Raw genomic sequence first — 19,914 nt, forward strand, 5'->3', positions numbered from 1 at the left:
ATTGGGACCATGAGGCCTGCTGGTTTTCTTTGAGTCGGTTTAGTGACTTGGCACGAACGACATGACACCACATATTTCTTTACATCAGAGTTCATGTTTGGCCAGAAGAACCTGAGACGCAAGCGTGCCAGAGTTTTTGCAACACCCAGATGTCCAGCTGTAGGATGGTCATGATAATACTTGAGCAGATAACTACGGAGTGCAGTTGGAGCAAAAAGTTTAATCTGCTTGAGTGGGTGAAGACCGCACTTTGTTTTCGGATCAATGAAATATAAGAGTCCATCTTGTACAATGAACTTTTGCAGATCTTGGTTATCCTCCTCACTCTGTTGGTCATTTTCAAGTTGGCAGAGTAAGTTGGCTGTGACTGGGTCCTCCAGTTGCAACTGACGAACATGAGGACGGTCCGACACAATTACAGAGGGCAGAGCACAAAGATCCATGCTTCCAATCACGGCATAGGGAGGAAGAAGATCCATGGGTGTGTCCACATCTGGGAGGGGATTACATGAAAGGGCATCAGGCACCTTATTACGTTCTCCCGGTTTGTGGATGATGCTGAAGTCAAAGTCCTGAAGGCGAAGAGACCACCTGGCAAGCCTACCAGAGGGATTTGGTCGAGACATCAACCACTTGAGGCTGCTGTGGTCAGTGTAAATAGTCACATGTAAACCATCGACATAAGGACGGAAATGTTCCAATGCCCAGATAACAGCCAGGCATTCATTTTCTGGTTGATAAAAAATCACAGTCCATTTTTTTCCTCAGGATTCAAGTTAGCTTCTTCAACTTTTTCCTTAAGTGAGAGCTGTGGAGTGTTCTGTAGAGTCATCGTTCCACACTCAAGATCGGCCTCCACAAAGTCATTTTCACAGGGTTCATCCAAAAATGGGGAATTGTCATCCACAATTACTGTTCTGGTTGGGACATGAATTGTTAGTGAAGTGCAAGTCATAAAGTCCATTCCAAGAACTAAGGGGGATGAGAGGTCCTGCACTATCACAAATCGTTGATAGACTGACTTGCCCATAAATCCAATGGTCAACCAGGTTACACCTAACGGATTGCAGTCGGTGCCGTTGGCCAGTCTTATGGGTGGAGAATGCCACTGATTCTTTAACGACATATTTTGGGTCTTTTCGGGTATCAGGTCTGCGTTTACTGCTGAAAGCGACGCACCTGTGTCAAGTGTGGCCTCCAGAGCTGTTCCTTTAAAGTTCACTCTAACTCTGAAAGGGGTATTCCAAGATGATTGTGAAGCTCCATCTTCAACGTGATTGAGGTGGTGAACTTGGAACTGACACAGGCAATGAGGGCAGAGTTACTGACTGGGAGGAGGGTTGGCCCTGTGAAAAACTCTCCCCCCTCTGAAGTTTTCCTGCTTTCTACTCACTATTTGTGTTTCTCTCATCATGTTGGCACTTTCTGGTTCTGCAGGTGCAGTTTGGGGATGCTCTCTAGCAGGTCTTGCAGACTGTCGAGTTCCCTGATACTCAGTGGAACAGTTTGGGCATGTGCGGGATGTAACACCAGGCATGGAACATCTAAAACAGTAGAGACCACCATCATTTTTATTTTTCATCTGGACCCTTGATGGCTGTGACAGGCTGGTGCCGAGAACAGAATGGAGCTCATGGGCACGCAGCACCAAGTCCATTACTGACCTGACAGGTGTTCCATACAGTGCCACTCTGTACTTCTCTACTGCATGTTTACAAGATAAGGTCAATCTGCTCCTGCTCAGGCGGAGCGTTCCTCAGTCTTTTGAACTCACTGACCATATGGGCCACAAATGTAGGGAGAGGTTCTTCGGGGGGCTGAAAACTGTCTAGGATACCCCTCATAATATTCTCCTGGTTGTCAGCAGGTAAGAACACAGTTCTGAAAAGTCCACAAAATTCAGCCCACGTACAGACATGAGAGCTGAGAACATTAAACCACTTCCTTGGTGCCTTAGCTAGAAAATGTGGTAGTTGTCTGAGAATCTGTGTGTCTGTTAAGTCTAAAGAAGTCTTGTAAGGTAACAACAAAACCACCGGGATAAAGTTTGTTTTGGTCTGTAGCCTGTAAAGATGGCGCTGAGCGACTGCACCTAAACGCCCCACAACGTCTGACGCAGTGACGTTGGTTCCAAAGCTCTATTGGCCAATAGTAGACATAGAAGCCAGCTCCTCATTAGCATAACGATGCAGCAGAAAAACAGCGAGCAGAAAAGGGAGAAGCAAAAAAAAGACAAAGCAAAATATCTATTTTTCTTGACAAAAACGCATGTTTAGGGGAAATAAGAAAGAAAATATATACATTACTTGATGAAAACTCGTGTAAGGAAAAGGAAAAACTAAATATATATTTATACTTTTATTTCTTATTATGTCATATATATATTTATTCTTTTATTTTTTTATTATGTTGGTTTTGGTCCTCCATAGGTAGCATGGCTAGCTGATTAATGCTGGTTCTGATTGGTGGTTTCTGAGCGAGCAGAGTAATTCTGCAGAACACAGAAAGAGGCAGAGGAGATCAATTATTTTTTTCAGAGATTATCTGTCTTGTGTTAAGACAGCTAAGGTTTTAATACATATCTAAAATCTTTTCTTTTTTCTAAGTTACGTGCTGCAGCTTTAAGCAGAGGTTCGGTGTGAACGTTCACTAGGTGGAGCAGAAGCGGCGCTCTGTCTGTGAAATATTACTACCAATAGCGCATAGCGGCGGTTCAACAGCGAGAACAGAACCAGTATCTTACATCGCAGCTCGAAGACTTAAATAATATTTCAGGTTATTTGTTTAGCTTTCTGACCATCATGATAATCCGGGTGAGTGTTTGTAGTTGTGCGCTGCTTTACTGGCCGTTCCGGATGTCCTTTTTTCCTGCATTGAGTCTCGATGTAGCCAAACTCCGTCAAGTGCTTGTTTTTTAAATGTCACATTAGAGGTGTTGTGTTGATGCATTTTGACGTGCTTCACCCCGCAGTTAATTTTCCACCGCAAACTTCCCCGTTCACTCAGATTGTTCCACACCACACTGCATAGGATTAACTGCTGCGCGCATGCGCAGTGTGAAGGAAAGAGGAGACAGTTGCACACGCAGGCTGGGAATGCGATACTGGTGATCGGCAACAAGAGACAGTGATCACCGATCATACACTTTTTCACGGAAATACAGGAGACATGTCCTTCCCAGTTGGGGATGCACATACATTGATAGCAGTGACGTGCGGCGAGGTCTGTTTTGGAGAAGCGAAACCATGCAAGAATAAATAAATAAATAAATAAAATCCTGGCAAAAACGCACGCCCAAACTGCGGACAGGGTTAAAAAAAAGGAAGGGAAAAATCTCGCAGAGTTTAATTGTTCGGTTTGGTTCAGGCAGATCCAACTGTCGATAAACCAGCGCAGGTTTCTCTGCAGATGCGACCAGGAAGAATTTGAGAAGCTGAGCGTTCAGACCCCAGCGGGTGAAGTGATGTAATTTAAGTGGAGTTGCTTAATTTCATTTGTTATAAGTTATTGGAACCTCAGTCAGTGGTTTGTGTCACTGCGGAGAAAAAGTTAAATGCATTTATCTGCTTTATGTGTGATGGGATCTGGATTCAATTAGGTGAATATTAACTAAACCGCATAAAAATGCGGCTAAATAGTCTGTGTTAGTATGTTTTGACAGGTAATTTGACAGGTAAAAGTAGTTCTGGTCGGACCAGAATTATTTGCCTGTTGGTTCGGGCTTCTCATGAGTTTACATTTAATGAGTTTGCAGCACACAGAGAAAAACTAAAGAGAATGTGTGATCAAGTTGTGTTGATCTACTTACTGTAGTTTAAATACAGGAGTAGCAGCTGATTGTTGAGGGAGGAAAAAAATGAAAGTGCAGATTCGTTAGACGGAAACAAGCGCAGAGCGCTGGGCAATAAATGCGCTTAAATGCTCCACGGTTACGCTCCAATTAATCACACATGACATGACAAACGCCAAATATACAATATATAGTTACACTGTTTAGTTAATGGTGTTTTAAAAACAAAACCAGTAAAAACTTAACCTAGTTAATATGTCAGATTCCCTCCTCAGCCTCGTCTTCTGTCCAGACTGTGATCAGCTGACCACTTGGTGCACAGACAGTTTCAACTTTACTCACAGAGAACATCGTGGAGCTCATTATTAATCAGACTAAGAACAATATCTGTCAGAGAATCATCTGTGATCTGGTCGCTTTAACGGACCAGAGACTTTGGAGCGTCCAGCAGCTGATCTGCTTCTGCGGGTTTTTTCTCCTGCTGAGGGAAGTGATGCGGGATCAGGAAACGATCAGAGTTCTGCCGTCTTCTAATCACGTCATTTCGTGAAATGTTACCTGATTTCAAAAACGTTCTCGCAGGGAAATACTAAATGTTTTGTTGGATGACTACAAATTGGAAATAAAATGATTTTTTTCTTTGACGGGCAACTAAAAAACTCCAGCGCCACCTCTGCTCCAAACTAGAACATTGTCGGCCCCTCTTCGGTTTTTTTTCTTTTTGCGGAGGATCAATAAATAACTTATTGGTGTTTTACCATCACCACCAGGTGTGAAGTGCTTTAGCCTTTGAGTTGCACCACAGCAGCAACTGAAACATCCAGGAGAAGAATATCAGCTTGTTATGAGTATAAAGGAGGCTGGTATCGCGCCTGATCTAAATCTATTTATTTATGTCATCACATGGACTTAAATAAAGTTTTATACATTTTCTTTTCATATATTTATTATTGGTTTTCTTCTTTACATATTAGGTTGGCTTAGAATGATTCCAAATAATGTACAGGAATAACCTGGTGCTGTTACATGTCAGTCATCTAGGGGGGCCAATCAGATGACAGGGGGGGCACTGGCCCCCCTTACCCCCGCTCTGGCACCGCCCCTGTCTGTGACCTAAATATGTTCTGTATGTTTTTTTGCTCTCTTTCAGTCGGATAGCAACACCAGTTTTCTGCGAGCAGCAAGAGCAGGGAACATTGACAAAGTTTTGGAATATCTCAAAGGAGGTGTGGACATCAGCACCTGTAACCAGGTAGGAAATAGAACTCCATCTGTCCGTCCGTCCATCCACCCAACTATCCACCCACCCACCAATGTATTTATGGCAACTTTAAGGGCACTGCCATCTGAGCCTAAATTCCTTCACACCTACACAGTACTGACTACATACATTATTTCTGTTTACAGAATTGTTTCTACTTCTCTAATGATAAGTTTGGTTAACTCAGAGAGATTCTTTATTTAGACCCAGTCATTATCTAGTCTCCTCTAAGCCCATTAACATTCCCAGCACCAATGAAGGAGAGAGGTGAAACCTGATGGCGTGTAAACAGGCCTGGCCTAGCAACAGCTATAATGAGCAGCCAACTAAACAACAGTCACATGAAATGGAAGTGTAAAATTTGCCACTGGCTCTGTGGTGTGTAGAAGATTTTTTTATTATCAGCTAATGTAGTTGGAATGATGTTGGCACTAATCGTTCTTATAGTAAGGTAATTTTATTTATATAGCACATTTTCAGCAACAAGGCAATACAAAGTGCTTAGAACTTCCTTTACACAAAGTTGAACTGATGGAAAATTGCAAAGTACAACTGAGGTACACAGAAGTAAATACACAACAGGTCAGTTTGCAGCTGCAGGAGATGCAGCAAGGACTTACATTGTTTTTGAAATGGCCTACTGAAACCCTACAAAGAATTGTAGTATGTTGTTTTATAACTTTATGACTAACTGTGGAATTAAAACTATGTCCAAACAGTTTTAACAACAAGAACTGTATTGATGGGTTATGCTGTTGTTGTTATTGTTGTTGTTAGTGTCAACATGATCATTGCTAATACTATTAGAGCTGTTATTGGCACATCATTGTATTGTATTAAGCAAGAATCTGAAAGTAGAATGAAAGTATACTGATACAATACATATAAATAGGATGAGATCATTTTGTGATGTTTCTGGAGAAGGAGTGGGTTTTAGTAAGTATACTTCTTTTCACTCCTTTAAACGTTTATTGTGTTGCATTGCTGTAATTTTATTTGTAACTTGACGTGTTCAATAAATTTCAAAATACGAAAAATCACTGTTATGATTTCCTACTAATCCATCATTACTGTTCAGATTATCTGTCTCATGTTAGGACAGCGAAAGTTTTAATACGTATGTAAAATGTATTTTTTTAGGTTAGATGCTGCAGCTTTAAACAGAGGTTCGGTGTGAGAGTCACTACCAGGTGGAGCAGAAGCGGCGCTCCGTCTGTGAAATATTACTACCTGTAGCGTAGCAGCGGTTCAACAGCGAGAGCAGAACCAGCGTCTTACATTGCAGCTCGAAGACTTAAATAATTTTACAGGTTATTTGTTTAGCTTTCTGACTGTCATGCTAATCCGGGTGAGTGTTTGTAGCTGTGCTCTGCTTTACCTGCTATCTGATCCTCCTTATGTCTTTTTTACTGCAGTGAGCCTCGATGTAGCCAAACTCCGTCAAGTATGGCATTGTTTTTATGTCATATTAGCTTCGTCGTGTTGATGCATTTTGACCTGCTTCAATTTTCCGCCGCAACACGCAAACTTCCCCATTCACTCAGTGCGTTATAGTTCCACATCGCTTAGGATTTGTTGCTCCGCGTTTGTGCAGTGTGAAGGAAAGAGGAGACCAGCTGCACAGGCAGGCTGAGAAATGAGATGCAGGTGATTGGTATCGGCAACAAGAGCCAATGATCGCCGATCACCGATCATGCTCTTTTTCATGAAAATCGTCCGATTATGATCGGTGTCCGATCGATCGGCACACCTCTAATAAGAACTATTTAAGTCCAGGACAATAACACCTATAATACAGGCATTAGAGTCAGTTTTGTGGTGGTACATGCTAGGCAGGGCCGTGCAGAGACCACTAAAGGGGCAGGAGCTCAAAAAAAAGGGCCCATCTAACCTCATTCTAGGACAGAATATTAACAAACAGCTTTCAGAGTTTAATAAACAATGATAAATTACAAAATTGTGAGATATACAATCAAAGCTAACGAACATCTCCATATAGAGCATAACACTATGCCTATGTAAGATATTTTATTAGTAATTTCTTTCTGCAGGTCTATTTTGTTATAGGAAATATTCAAACCCACAATTTAGCAAGATATGTAAATCAGAGCTGGACCACCAGACATATTTTGTCTTTACAGAATTACACTATTAAAATATAAACAAGGGCACAAAGCAACCTTTTAGTGACTGTAATCTATAAAACAGAGCTGCCTGTTTGCTGCAGTGGAGATGAAGACGGTCCATTCAGGAAAGCAGAGCTGCAGCAAACTTTAACATGGAACTGCAGAAAAAAGAGAAAAACAAAAGCAAATATTGAATTGTTAATGAATGTCACCATGAGAAAAGCCTACTGAGTTTTGCTTAAAAAAAACTTTTAAAAAAATTTAAATCACACATTTTTGACTCATGCAAAACAAACTTATTTGTGCATGTCAGAAATCTTTTCTTAATATTCTAAGTTTTTGTTTGACTCAAAGTTTTGCTTGTGATTCTCACGAGTCGTGAGCAGAGACTAAAATCACAACGAAAGATTTCTGATGTGTGCAAATAAAAGTTTATGTTTGGAAAATAACTTTTTAAGTTCACAAGACTTAAATTTGTTATTTAATTTAAAAAAGATTTTTAAACAAAACGATTTGTTTTTTAGAAAAGAAATTATTACAATTCCAAAAGTTTTGATTACAATTTTATTTTACTTAACTGAGGTTCGGTTTATTTCCCCCATTGAATAATTGGGAAAAAAAATTCTCTTACAATAAATGACATATTTCCCCAGTAACAATTAGGAGTGAATCATTTGTAGGGAGCTCCAAAAATATACAGCTCAACTCAACCCAACTTAATGTCTGGGTTGAGTTTTTCCCCTTCATTAATGTCACTTTTATTACATTCATTATATCTATCATGGTAATTCAGGGTGAGTTATTTTTAATTCTAAATTAATATCCTTATTGGACTTTTATTTAAGAGCTATTCTCCTTCAAGATACATTTACCTAAAGGTAGAATAAATGAAATGTACATTATGCAGCAAAGGAAATTAGAAGATCCGACATATATCCATTATGGAGATGATCGGTTTTGGACGGGCGACGTACCCCATTGCATAAGCGATACTGAAGAATGACTGATATCATTAACGATACAGGGAAAAAGCTTTTAGTTATCTTGCTTTGCTAGCAAAATCGTTAGCTAGCAGCTAGCTAATAGCACAACAACAACAACAGCCTAATGTCTGTATGATAAAAATAGTGAATCGATAGATAAGAACAGTTTCTCCTCACCTGGCTGTCTCCTCCCCTCAGTAGTTCTTCAGAGAAAGGCAGACGCAGAGGCCTGTCAGTGTCTGTTGTATTTCATTACCTCTCTGTTTAAACCGCGACTCCGAGCTGAAGCAGAAACGATACTTCAACGCTTTCTGTCATCTGACAAGCAGCAGGTCTACTCCACTTTATTCACCAAAAATGTTTTTTTTAATTCACCAAAAACTGTTCTGTAATCTGGAACGTTCACTACATTGAGCTCCAGTTAGCCGTCTTATCTCACTGTGCGAGAAGCAACTGCGTCATGCGTCACGGGCAAAAGGTCAAAAGTAACAAGGTGACCGGAGGGCTTATTATGTTGTACAAATAAATAAATAATAATAATAATTTTAGTACATGTTATGTGTCAGAAGAGGGCTTAGAAAATAATCATACAAAAAAATAAAAAAATAAAAATTGGACCAAAAGGGCACTTGGGGGCAAGGAGCAAAAAGGGCAGGTGCTCAAGCACCCCAAGCTCCCCCCTCTGCACGTGCCTGAATGCTAGGCTACAAAGAGTTGTGTGATAATTGAGTTCTGTGTTAGTGTTAGTATGTCATTATTTCAGTGATGCCCCAATGTGACTGTGATAGTGTGAGTTTCTGTACAATCCATCTTTCTAGGGAAATGAGGAAGATCAAATAAATGAGCCTGGTTGGCATAAAGCTGAATTAGCCAACTTAGCTTCCTCCATCAAAAGCTTTTTTTAGTGTTACCATTGTTACAAATCTCTGACTTGGTAAGTTTTTTTGGTAACAATTTATTTGACGGAGTGTGAAAAAAAACTGACATTACACTGACATGAACATAACATTACATTTATCATGAACATGAATAAGTCTTTATGAATATTTATGACTGTTGTCATAAAGTGTCATTAAGTAAATTATGACACTTTTAATACAAAGTTGACATTATTCAAATTGTCTTTGTTATGACAACTTGACATTAACCAAGAAATCATGATCTGTCATAAATATGTTATAAAAGTATTACTGGTTGAACTTTAAAAATGATGTAGGTAAGAGATAATATTAATGACACTGCAATGACACTTAATGATATTGTTATTACTGGTGCTACGTGTTTCACTTGATGTAAGAGGAATTTGTAATGACTGTTTTTAAAACGTAATGAAATCTTTATTGTCGGTCCTACTTGTTCCGCTTTATTTCAGGTATGGGGAAATAAGTACTGTTTTGTTAATGTTTTTGACAGTGTAATAACACTTAATGACATTATTATGACTACTATTATGACATATGTCATGATTTACCAACTGACACTTTATAACAACAGTCATAAATATTCATGAAGATTTATTCATGTTTATGACAGTGTCATGTCATTCTTATTCACACCGTCAAATAAAGTGTTACAGTTTTTTAATGGAATTTATATACCCAAAAGAGAAACATGAAGATAACTTACCCTATGCAGTAATCATAAATGTTAGTTCTGCAAAAGTGCGAAATCAACGTAATATTTAGCAGAAACTAATACTAAAGAGCTAAAGTGCTAACTTCAGTTCAAATTATATTTTTCTTTGAGGTGTCCTTGAAAAACTATTATCCTCGAGTACAATATAATTTTGACATAATTTACATGTCAAATTAAATGATACGATAAGGTGGCAGCCTCTCCTTGGGCTGCCACCTTATCGTGGTGGAGGGGTTTGAGTGTCCCAATGATCCTAGGAGCTATGCTGTCTGGGGCTTTATGCCCCTGGTAGGGTCACCCAAGGCAGACAGGTCCTAGGTGAGGAACCAGACAAAGTGCAGCCCGAAGACCCCTATGATGAATACGAACTTTGGACTGCGTTTTCCCTCGCCCGGACGCGGGTCACCGGGGCCCCACTCTGGAGCCAGGCCTGGAGGTGGGGCACGATGGCGAGCGCCTGGTGGCCAGGCTTTTACCCACGGAGCCCGGCCGGGCTCAGCCCGAAGAGGAGACGTGGGTCCCCCTTCCGATGGGCTCACCACCTGTCCGAGGGGCCAAAGGGGTCGGGTGCATTGTGCTATGGGCGGCAGCCAAGGGAGGGGACCCTGGCGGTCTGATCCTCGGCTGCAGAAGCTGGCTCTTGGGACGTGGAACGTCACCTCTCTGGTGGGGAAGGAGCCGGAGCTAGTGTGCGAGGCTGAGAGGTTCCGGCTAGAAATAGTCGGCCTCACCTCGACGCATGGCTCTGGTTCTGGAACCAGTCTCCTTGAGAGGGGCTGGACGTACTTCCACTCTGGAGTTGCCCACTGTGAGAGGCGCCGGGCTGGAGTGGGCATACTTGTTGCCCCCCATTTGGGCACCTGTACGTTGGGGTTCACCCCGGTGAACGAGAGGGTAGCCTCCCTCCGCCTACGGGTGGGGGGACGGGTTCTGACTGTTGTTTGTGCTTACGGGCCGAACGGCAGTTCAGATTACCCACCCTTCTTGGAGTCCTTAGAGGGGGTACTGGAGAGTGCCCCTCCTGGGGACTCCCTTGTTCTACTGGGAGACTTCAACGCTCACGTGGGCAATGACAGTGAGACCTGGAGTGGCGTGGTTGGGAGGAACGGCCCCCCCGATCTGAACCCAAGCGGTGTTCTGTTGTTGGACTTCTGTGCTCGTCACGGATTGTCCATCACGAACACCATGTTCAGGCATAAGGGCGTCCATATGTGCACTTGGCACCAGGACGCCCTAGGCCGCAGTTTGATGATTGACTTTGTCATCGTCTCATCGGATTTGCGGCCGTATGTCTTGGACACTCGGGTGAAGAGAGGTGCGGAGCTGTCCACTGACCACTACCTAGTGACGAGTTGGCTCCGGTGGTGGGGGAGGAAGCCGGTCAGACCTGGCAGGCCCAAACGTGTAGTGAGGGTCTGCTGGGAACGTCTGGCGGAGTCCCCTGTGAGACGGAGCTTCAACTCTCATCTCCGGCAGAACTTCGAACACGTTCCGGGGGACATTGAGTCTGAGTGGACCATGTTCCGTACCTCCATTGCCGAGGCGGCCTATCGGAGCTGCGGCCGCAAGGTTGTTGGTGCCTGTCGCGGCGGCAACCCTCGAACCCGTTGGTGGACACCTTCGGTGAGGGATGCTGTCAAGCTGAAGAAGGAGTCCTACCGGGCCTTTTTGGCCTGTGGGACTCCAGAAGCAGCTGATAGGTACCGGCGGGCGAAACGGCATGCGGCTCGGGTTGTCGCTGAGGCAAAAACTCGGGCGTGGGAGGAGTTTGGAGAGGCCATGGAGACAGACTTCCGTACGGCTTCGAGGCGATTCTGGTCCACCATCCGGCGTCTCAGGAGGGGAAAGCAGTGCAGCACCAACACTGTTTATAGTGGGGATGGTGCGCTGCTGACCTCAACTCGGGACGTTGTGGGCCGGTGGGCGGAGTACTTCGAAGACCTCCTCAATCCCACCAACATGTCTTCTGTTGAGGAAGCTGAGCATGGGGACTCTGGGCTGGGCTCTCCAATCTCTGGGGACGAGGTCGCCGAGGTGGTCAAAAAGCTCCTCGGTGGCAGGGCCCCGTGGGTGGATGAGATCTGCCCGGAGTTTCTTAAGGCTCTGGATGTTGCGGGGTTGTGTTGGCTAACGCGACTCTGCAATATCGCATGGACATCGGGGGCAGTTCCCCTGGACTGGCAGACTGGGGTGGTGGTCCCCCTGTTTAAAAAGGGGGACCGGAGGGTGTGCTCCAATTACAGGGGGATCACACTCTTAAGCCTCCCTGGTAAGGTCTATTCAGGGGTCCTGGAGAGGAGGGTCCGTCGGATAGTCGAACCTCGGATTCAGGAAGAGCAGTGTGGTTTTCGTCCTGGTCGTGGAACACTGGACCAGCTCTATACCCTCAGCGGGGTCCTGGAGGGTGCATGGGAGTTCGCCCAAGGTCCAGTCTACATGTGTTTTGTGGACTTGGAGAAGGCGTTCGACCGTGTCCCTCGGGGGGCCCTGTGGGGGGTACTCCGGGAGTATGGGGTACCGGGCCCTTTGATACGGGCTGTCAGGTCCCTGTATGACCGGTGTCAGAGTCTGGTCCGCATTGCCGGCAGTAAGTCGGGCTCGTTTCCGGTGAGAGTGGGACTCCGCCAAGGCTGCCCTTTGTCACCGATTCTGTTCATTACTTTTACGGACAGAATTTCTAGGCGCAGCCGAGGTGTTGAGGGGATCCGTTTTGGTGGCCTTAGGATCGCATCTCTGCTTTTTGCGGAGGATGTGGTCCTGTTGGCTTCATCGGAACGTGATCTGCAGCTCTCACTGGAGCGGTTCGCAGCCGAGTGTGAAGCAGCCGGGATGAGGCTCAGTGTCTCCAAATCCGAGGCCATGGTCTTGAGCCGGAAAAGGGTAGAGTGCCTTCTCCGGGTCAGGGGGGTCGTCCTGCCTCAAGTGGAGGAGTTTAAGTATCTGGGGATCTTGTTCACGAATGAGGGAAGAAGGAAACGGGAGATCGACAGGCGGATTGGGGCAGCGTCTACTGTGAAGCGGGCGCTGTACCGGTCCGTCGTGGTGAAGAGAGAGCTGAGCCAAAAAGCGAAGCTCTCGATTTACCGGTCGATCTACGTTCCCACCCTCATCTATGGTCATGAGCTTTGGGTCATGACCGAAAGAACGAGATCACGGGTACAAGCGGCCGAAATGGGTTTCCTCCGCAGGGTGGCTGGGCTCTCCCTTAGAGATAGGGTGAGAAGCTCGGTCATCCGGGAGGGACTCAGAGTAGAGCCGCTGCTCCTCCACGTCGAGAGGAGCCAGTTGAGGCTCGGGCATCTGGTAAGGATGCCTCCTGGACGCCTCCCTGGTGAGGTGTTCCGGGCACGTCCCACCGGGAGGAGGCCTCGGGGAAGACCCAGGACACGCTGGAGGGATTACGTCTCTCAGCTGGCCTGGGAACGCCTTGGGATTCCCCCGGAGGAGCTGGAAGAAGTGGCTGGGGAGAGGGAAGTCTGGGCCTCCCTTCTGAAGCTGCTGCCTCCGCGACCCGACGCCGGATAAGCGGAGGAAAATGGATGGATGGATGGATGGATAATTTACATGTTTATACTGGCCTTAGATATTCTTTTTATGATTATATCTTGGTCTCTACTGTCCATGTTTTGTTTTGTTCTTGTGGGTTTCTAACTACCTGAATAATTCTTAACAGTCAATAACAAAAGTTTACAGACTCTATTCAACTGAAACTTTACACCTCAGAGTTTATCTAAAAAGAAAAAAAAATCAGGGGAAGCTAGGGTGCTAAATGTTTTCAAAATGATTAGATAGTCTAAAGCACTAAGCAAAAACGACACAAATAGATCTTCTGAATTAGGTGGATTCAGAAGAAATGACATTAATGTTGTATCACGCATCACAATCAGACTTTTTTAAATCACACTCCCTTTTTCTTATCCTTAGTATCATTCTTGTGTTTGTGTCATTTGTGAGCTGCTCCAGCATCACATGACACTGCTTTGCCCACTGAAGATACTAATAGAGGTCTTAAAAACTACTACAAGTTTGAAATCAATAAGATGTGCCCATTTCATTCTTTGTTTAAGGCTCTACAGGTCACAGATCAGTGCCAGTGCAATAACATTACAGTTCAGATATTATAGTTAGTGCATAACTGTGTGTGTGTATCTGCACACAGAATCACAAACACAGTCAACTATTTATAGCTTCATTCTCAGTAATCGCTCTGGTCCACTGCAGCATTACAAGGTTCCACATGTAATCTAACGTTGATAAGCAGCTCTTCACACTGGTCCTGTGCCCTAGAAAGATGGACAGAGATGACAATCATGCTTCTTTAATGATAGACTTAGAAGATAAGGTTGTAACTATTTTGTCCAAATGTGACAGTTTGTCTACATTCTCGTTGCCGTGTCTTACAACCTCAGCTCTGATATTTCTTTCTTTTATTCCAAGAATGGTCTGAATGCTCTGCATCTGGCTGCCAAGGAAGGTCATGTGGATCTGGTCCAGGAGCTGTTAGATCGGGGTGCATCTGTGGATTCATCCACAAAGGTAAGATATAATACATCCATGCATACCATCCAACATCAGCTGTAGTCGTTGTACATATTTACATATCCAGTCTTAACATGTGATATTGTTCTATAGATAAGCCACCTGTTTTCATTCACTGTTTCAACATAGCAGTAAACACGTTGTTGTCGGCTTGTCAGAAGCTCAGCTCTTTAGCCGAGCTTGACCTATAGCTCCATGACCGCTGATCTTTCCTCTGTGAGTCTGAAATCTGACACCAGACAGACAAGTCAGTCTTTATCGAGCTTCCTTTTTAAAAAACTTCTAGTGATGTTTAAACCAACTGTTGTTGCGCAACACCCCCTCCCCCTTCTCTCTCTCTCTCTCTCTCTCTCTCTCTCTCAAACTTCCCCTTCTCAGAGGAGGGAGATGAGCTACCAGCTCTCCATCTACCGGGTGAATTGAGTTTTCTAAATCTGATGGGATTTTACCCTGTCCACAACTGAAGTAAACTCTGTTTAAGCTGGCATCAAGAAAGACTAGCCTGGTTTCTAACGACCTCCATCCAGATGTCCCACCTTCTTCACCCTGTGAATTAGCCAGATTGAGCAGCCTGCAACCAACTAGTTTCACAGAGGTCACCTGTTAACGGTCGCTCTTTCTCTTTATTACAACTTGTTACTGAACCAGGTTGGTTTTAGTGACTCGGGCGAGTCCCAAGGGTGTTTTAGTTTTGGCTAAAAGCAACCTATAAAACTCTGTGGCCCCGGCTCTTCTTCAGCTGCAGAGTTCTTTGTCCATCTCCATCTTGGCTCCAAGCTGCCTGAAGGATCCAACCAACGATTCCTCTGTTGCACCCACCTTATAAAGGGTTTATCCACCTTTTGGTGCATTTGCATTGGCTAGCTCTGTTGCTGTGCCTCTCATTGGCTGACTGCTTGGACAAATTATCTCATATCCATCACCTTGGAGACATTATGACCTGATCTCTGTTCCAATGATCCCCAAGTTGCTCAACAGTCGAACTACGTCTGTTTCCTGCCCAACCTTTTCTTAGGAAAGTTAAAGTTTAGCAATAAGGCCCTGGTCACTTCTGCTCTCCTATCAGTTCCTCTTTTCCCCTGACCTTTCACCTCCCATCTACCTTCAACACAACATCAGTGACCTTTAATTACAGTTTCACATTTTACACCTTTTCAAGTTCAATGTCAAAATCACATTTATAACCTTTTAGTTTCTCTAGTTTAGCATTCATTTATAATATTATAATAACCATAACTTATTAGTTACTCTTATTATAATCATAATGCGAGTTATTAGACACTTCTGAAAAGAAACCAAGAATAATCCATTATTCTAATTATTTGATATCATGTTACAGTTACTTGTTTTACTTCTAAGAATTTCCACAAGTGTAAGAGTAAGTTTAAATATTCTTATAATAAAACCAACATCAACCACTGGTTAAACCAATATTAATTATTGGCCCAATTATAAGTTATTATTATTAATGTAAGTATTTCACTCTGGGTTTTATCCAATTACTCAAAATGTTTAGATTTTATTCTTTAAACCTTTAATGCTTTAAAATAAGGAATGGTCTGAACTATTTTATACTCATGCAGGCTGGAAGCTTTCTTCCTCTTTCTTCAGGAAACCAGCTCTTCCTGTTCCATGACTCTCTTTCTGCCTGACTGTGATTTTTTATGATTAAATAGAAAAAGAAATTAAAGCAAAGTTTGCAGGACATAATAACAACCAGATTAATTTTATTACCGTCTGACTCTACTGTTGGGTCTTGATGTCACCTGTGTAATTATTTTTAAAGGTAACTTTATTCATAGTTATTATTAAACTAAAATCTCCAGCATGGGGAAGTGGCATGAGCTCGACTTTTCTTGACACAAACTATATTAAATTAAAAGAGATTTCCTCTGTAGTTATGACAGATGTTGTTCATTGAGAAAAACAAGTATTGCATGTTTCTACTCCCAAAACAGAGCTCCAGAGTAAAGGTGGAGGGTTAAAGGAAAATGATACGTAAAGTGGGGTCAGTGCCATGGGCCAAGCCCCTCCTCAGAGAATACCGGTGTTGCCATAAGCTGCAATAAGAGAAGGAATTACTTCCAGTTTGTCATGTTGCAACTAACCTTGGTGATGCTCCAAAGTGCAAGTGTTAGCAAACATTATGCCAGAAAGTATTTCTAAATGGAAGAGGAATTTTAAAGTTACACAAAAGATTACTGTGAGTATGTAGTCTTTTGTATATTCAACTGCAAACTTTTTGTCACTGTGTCTTATGACATGGACTGTTTGTGAGACATACTGTAAGTGGATTCTCTCCTTTTGGATTTGGTGAAGGTGTCATGGGAGTTTGATTTCCTATTCAGTTGTTGTGGAGACCTGGCAAAGACTCAGCCATGTCCTATGTCAGGGCCGTGCAGAGACCACTAAAGGGGCAGGTGTTCAAGCCCGCCTAGCTACCCCCCCCTGCATGTGCCTGTCCTATGTGACATTCTGTGTAGTGTGCCACAGTCAGTTTAAGAGTTGTGCAGTCCCTGTTTAAAACAATTATTTTAGTAATCAAGTAATCTATTCATTGTTCTGACGATTAATCAAGTAATCGACAAAAATATTGTAGTACTTGTATGCATCTGCTTATCTCTGCATCATTTCCCGTACTGACTAGGCTGATCTGAGTTTAAGTGTCTTACTGTTCATTTACTTCGTTAACAGAATTCTGCATGCAGCGGTTGTGTGTTCTGGGGGGAATGTTTTTCTGTGTTAGTTCTTGATGCTCGCTGACTCTGGTGTGGACGTGTAAAGTTAGTCTACATCGGCGTTAGAGCACATAAACCATCCAGCTGTACTCCTGTTTGGTTATCTTCATTAAAAGAAGATCAACATTATTCCCTCCTGGAGTGGTTATTATCACGCACCTTTACAATCCATCCGTGGACACCGTTAACAATATTTAATAAAATAAAATACTGATAAATATTTGCATAACAGCAATATTAATATTGGATGTCATTATCAGCACAAATTCTCATATTTATGCATCCCTAACAATTATTTTTCTGAAGTTTAGAAAATTAACCTGTACCAACAGCTTATTTTTCAAGTTATTTTTTAATTATGCACTCACCGGCCACTTTAATAGGTACGCTTGCTAGTACTGGGTTGGACTCCCTTTTGTCTTCAGAACTGCCTTAATCTTTCGTGACTTAGATTCATTAATTACTTTATTCATTTTATTGTGGAACAACTACGGCGCTCTTGATCATTCCAAAATATTAATAATCTCTCAAACCTGAATATTTACAAAAGTCAAAATGATTTTTTACCTTTTTAGGACATCTTTGTGTGCACAATTATTGGGAAACTACTAATGTGCAGAATTATATTATTATAGTTATTATAAATTAACAGAAACTTTTTCTGCCTCACTTGTTTAATGCAGTCTGGAAAAGTGAGAATAATAAACATACTGTCATGATTGGTATTGTTGTAGTGGTGAGAATGAACGTGGAGACCCAGATGAAGGTGATGATTAATCTTTAATGATGGTGGTAAAAGAAACGGTAAAAGTCAGGCAGCACGGCAGGAACAATTAGCACACAGCTAATAACCGGTAGCTACTGACAACGTGAAACGGAGACACAAAAGCTTAGCGAACCAGGGCTATACAGTTTGACTGGAAAGCAGACAGACTGACACACGCAACTGACAAACGACGAGGATCTGATGAGGAACACAGACAACAGGTGGGACTAAATACACTGGGAGGGTAATCACAGGAACGAGACACAGCTGGGAACAAACAGGGAAGACAGGACAGAGACTCGGAAACAGGACTAAACACAGAAAATCCCAAAATAACTATACAGAAAAACACGGATCACAACACATACAACTCAAAATTGACAAACATTTCTGACATTTAAAAAATAAATCAGTGACCTTTACAGCCACCCTTCTTTTCCATAACACTTATAAGCCTTCCTTTCATGGAGTCCGTCAGTTTCTTGATCTGTTGACGATCAACTTCTCGTGCAGCAGCAGCCACAGCCTCCCAGACTGATCAGAGATGTGAACCGTTTTCCTTCACCATACATGTCCTGTTTAAGAAAGGCCCACATGTTCTCAATGGGGTTTAGGTGTGGTGAGGAAGGGGACCGCTTCATTATTCTCTTATCTTTAAGGCCTTCCATAGTGGAGTACTTTGATGCATGCGATGGAGCAATGTCCTGCAGAAAAATCATGGTCTTCTTGAAAGATACAGACTTTTTCCTGAACCACAGCTTGAAGAAAGTGTCTTCTAAAAACTGGCAGTAGATTTAGGACTTGATTTTGAGTCCAACTTCAACCCGAAAAGGTCCAACTAGCTCATCTTTAATAACACCAACCTATACCAGCGCCCTGCCTCCACCTTGTTAGTGTCTGATGTGAAGTGGAGCTCTGTGCCTATTACTGATCCAGCCACAGGTCCATCCATCTGGTCCATCAAGACTCATTCTCATCTCACCAATCCATAGGACCTTTGAAAAATCTGTCTCCAGATCTGTCTTGGCCCAGTCTTGATGTTCCGACTTATGTGTCTTGTTCGATGGGGGTCGGGTTTCAGCGTTCCTTATCTTGGCCATGTCTCTGAACATCTTGTACTTCTGGGTACTGCAGGTAGGTTTCAGTTCTGGAAAATGACAGGACTGGAAGACAATGGGTTCCTGTAGCTTCACGTTTGATTCTTCTCAACTCTTTGGCAGTTTAATTTCCATCTTTTTTTCTCAACACGTTTCTTGCGAACCTGTTAGCTATTTGCAGCAAATCGTTTGATAGTTGTGTGATCACGACCCAATATCTTAGTAATTTCAAGCGTGCTGCATCCCTCTGAAAGGCCTTTTACAATTTTGAACTTTTCAGACTCACTTAAATCTCTTTATTGGCTCATTTTGCCTGAGGAAAATAAGCTGCCTAATAATGATACACATCTTGATATAGGATGTTGATCTTCTTAGCCCCACCCTCCCTCACTAAACAAATACACATCAGCTGATATGTTTAGATTCAACAAGCATTCAAGTTTATACAGCCTGGAATTGGAAAATATGCATACAAATGATGATATGGCCCATACTGAAACTTGCCTAATAATTATGCACACAGTGTACTTACAGAGCATACAGTTTTGCCTTTTGGCTGTTAAAATAATCAAAAATAATTTGAATAATAGAACTTGAGAAGAGGCATCTAACTGTGTGGAAGAGAAAGCCTTCTCTGCGTCCTACTCTTGTTGCCTTGACCAGTACTCATTGATGTGCTTCTTATTAACATTTGCTGCATTAATCAATTAATGTTCATTTGAAGTCAGGAAAAAAAAATCCTTCTCACCTGAACCTGTTTCCTGTTTTTCAGAAAGGAAACACAGCCCTGCACATTTCATCTCTGGCTGGTCAGGCAGAAGTTGTGAAGATCCTGACCAAACGAGGAGCTGACATCAATTCACAGTCTCAGGTAAACCCCTGTTCTCATCTTCCACAGCTGTTGATTACATTTCTCTCTCGAGCCAGGTCCTTACTGCTGTAACTTTTTTGAGAATTACTAAATAATGGTGTAAGACCT

At 42.8% G+C, this 19,914-nt stretch overlaps 1 protein-coding gene across 24 annotated transcripts in view; it reads left to right on the top strand.

The window, feature by feature from the left end:
• The window catches only part of ank2b (ankyrin 2b, neuronal), a 215,531-nt gene that overhangs the window by 71,957 nt on the left and 123,660 nt on the right, over window positions 1-19,914 (top strand). For all 24 annotated transcript variants that reach the window (XM_081599462.1, XM_081599464.1, XM_017310416.2 and 21 more), the window contains exons 2-4: window positions 4,941-5,042; window positions 14,233-14,331; window positions 19,708-19,806. In XM_081599462.1, the coding sequence (XP_081455588.1) occupies window positions 4,941-5,042; window positions 14,233-14,331; window positions 19,708-19,806 (300 nt within the window). The remainder of the gene's footprint in view (window positions 1-4,940; window positions 5,043-14,232; window positions 14,332-19,707; window positions 19,807-19,914) is intronic.

The sequence above is a fragment of the Poecilia reticulata genome, chromosome 18 (assembly GCF_904066995.2).
Source record: "Poecilia reticulata chromosome 18, P_reticulata-male-v2, whole genome shotgun sequence".
Lineage (NCBI taxonomy): Eukaryota > Metazoa > Chordata > Actinopteri > Cyprinodontiformes > Poeciliidae > Poecilia > Poecilia reticulata.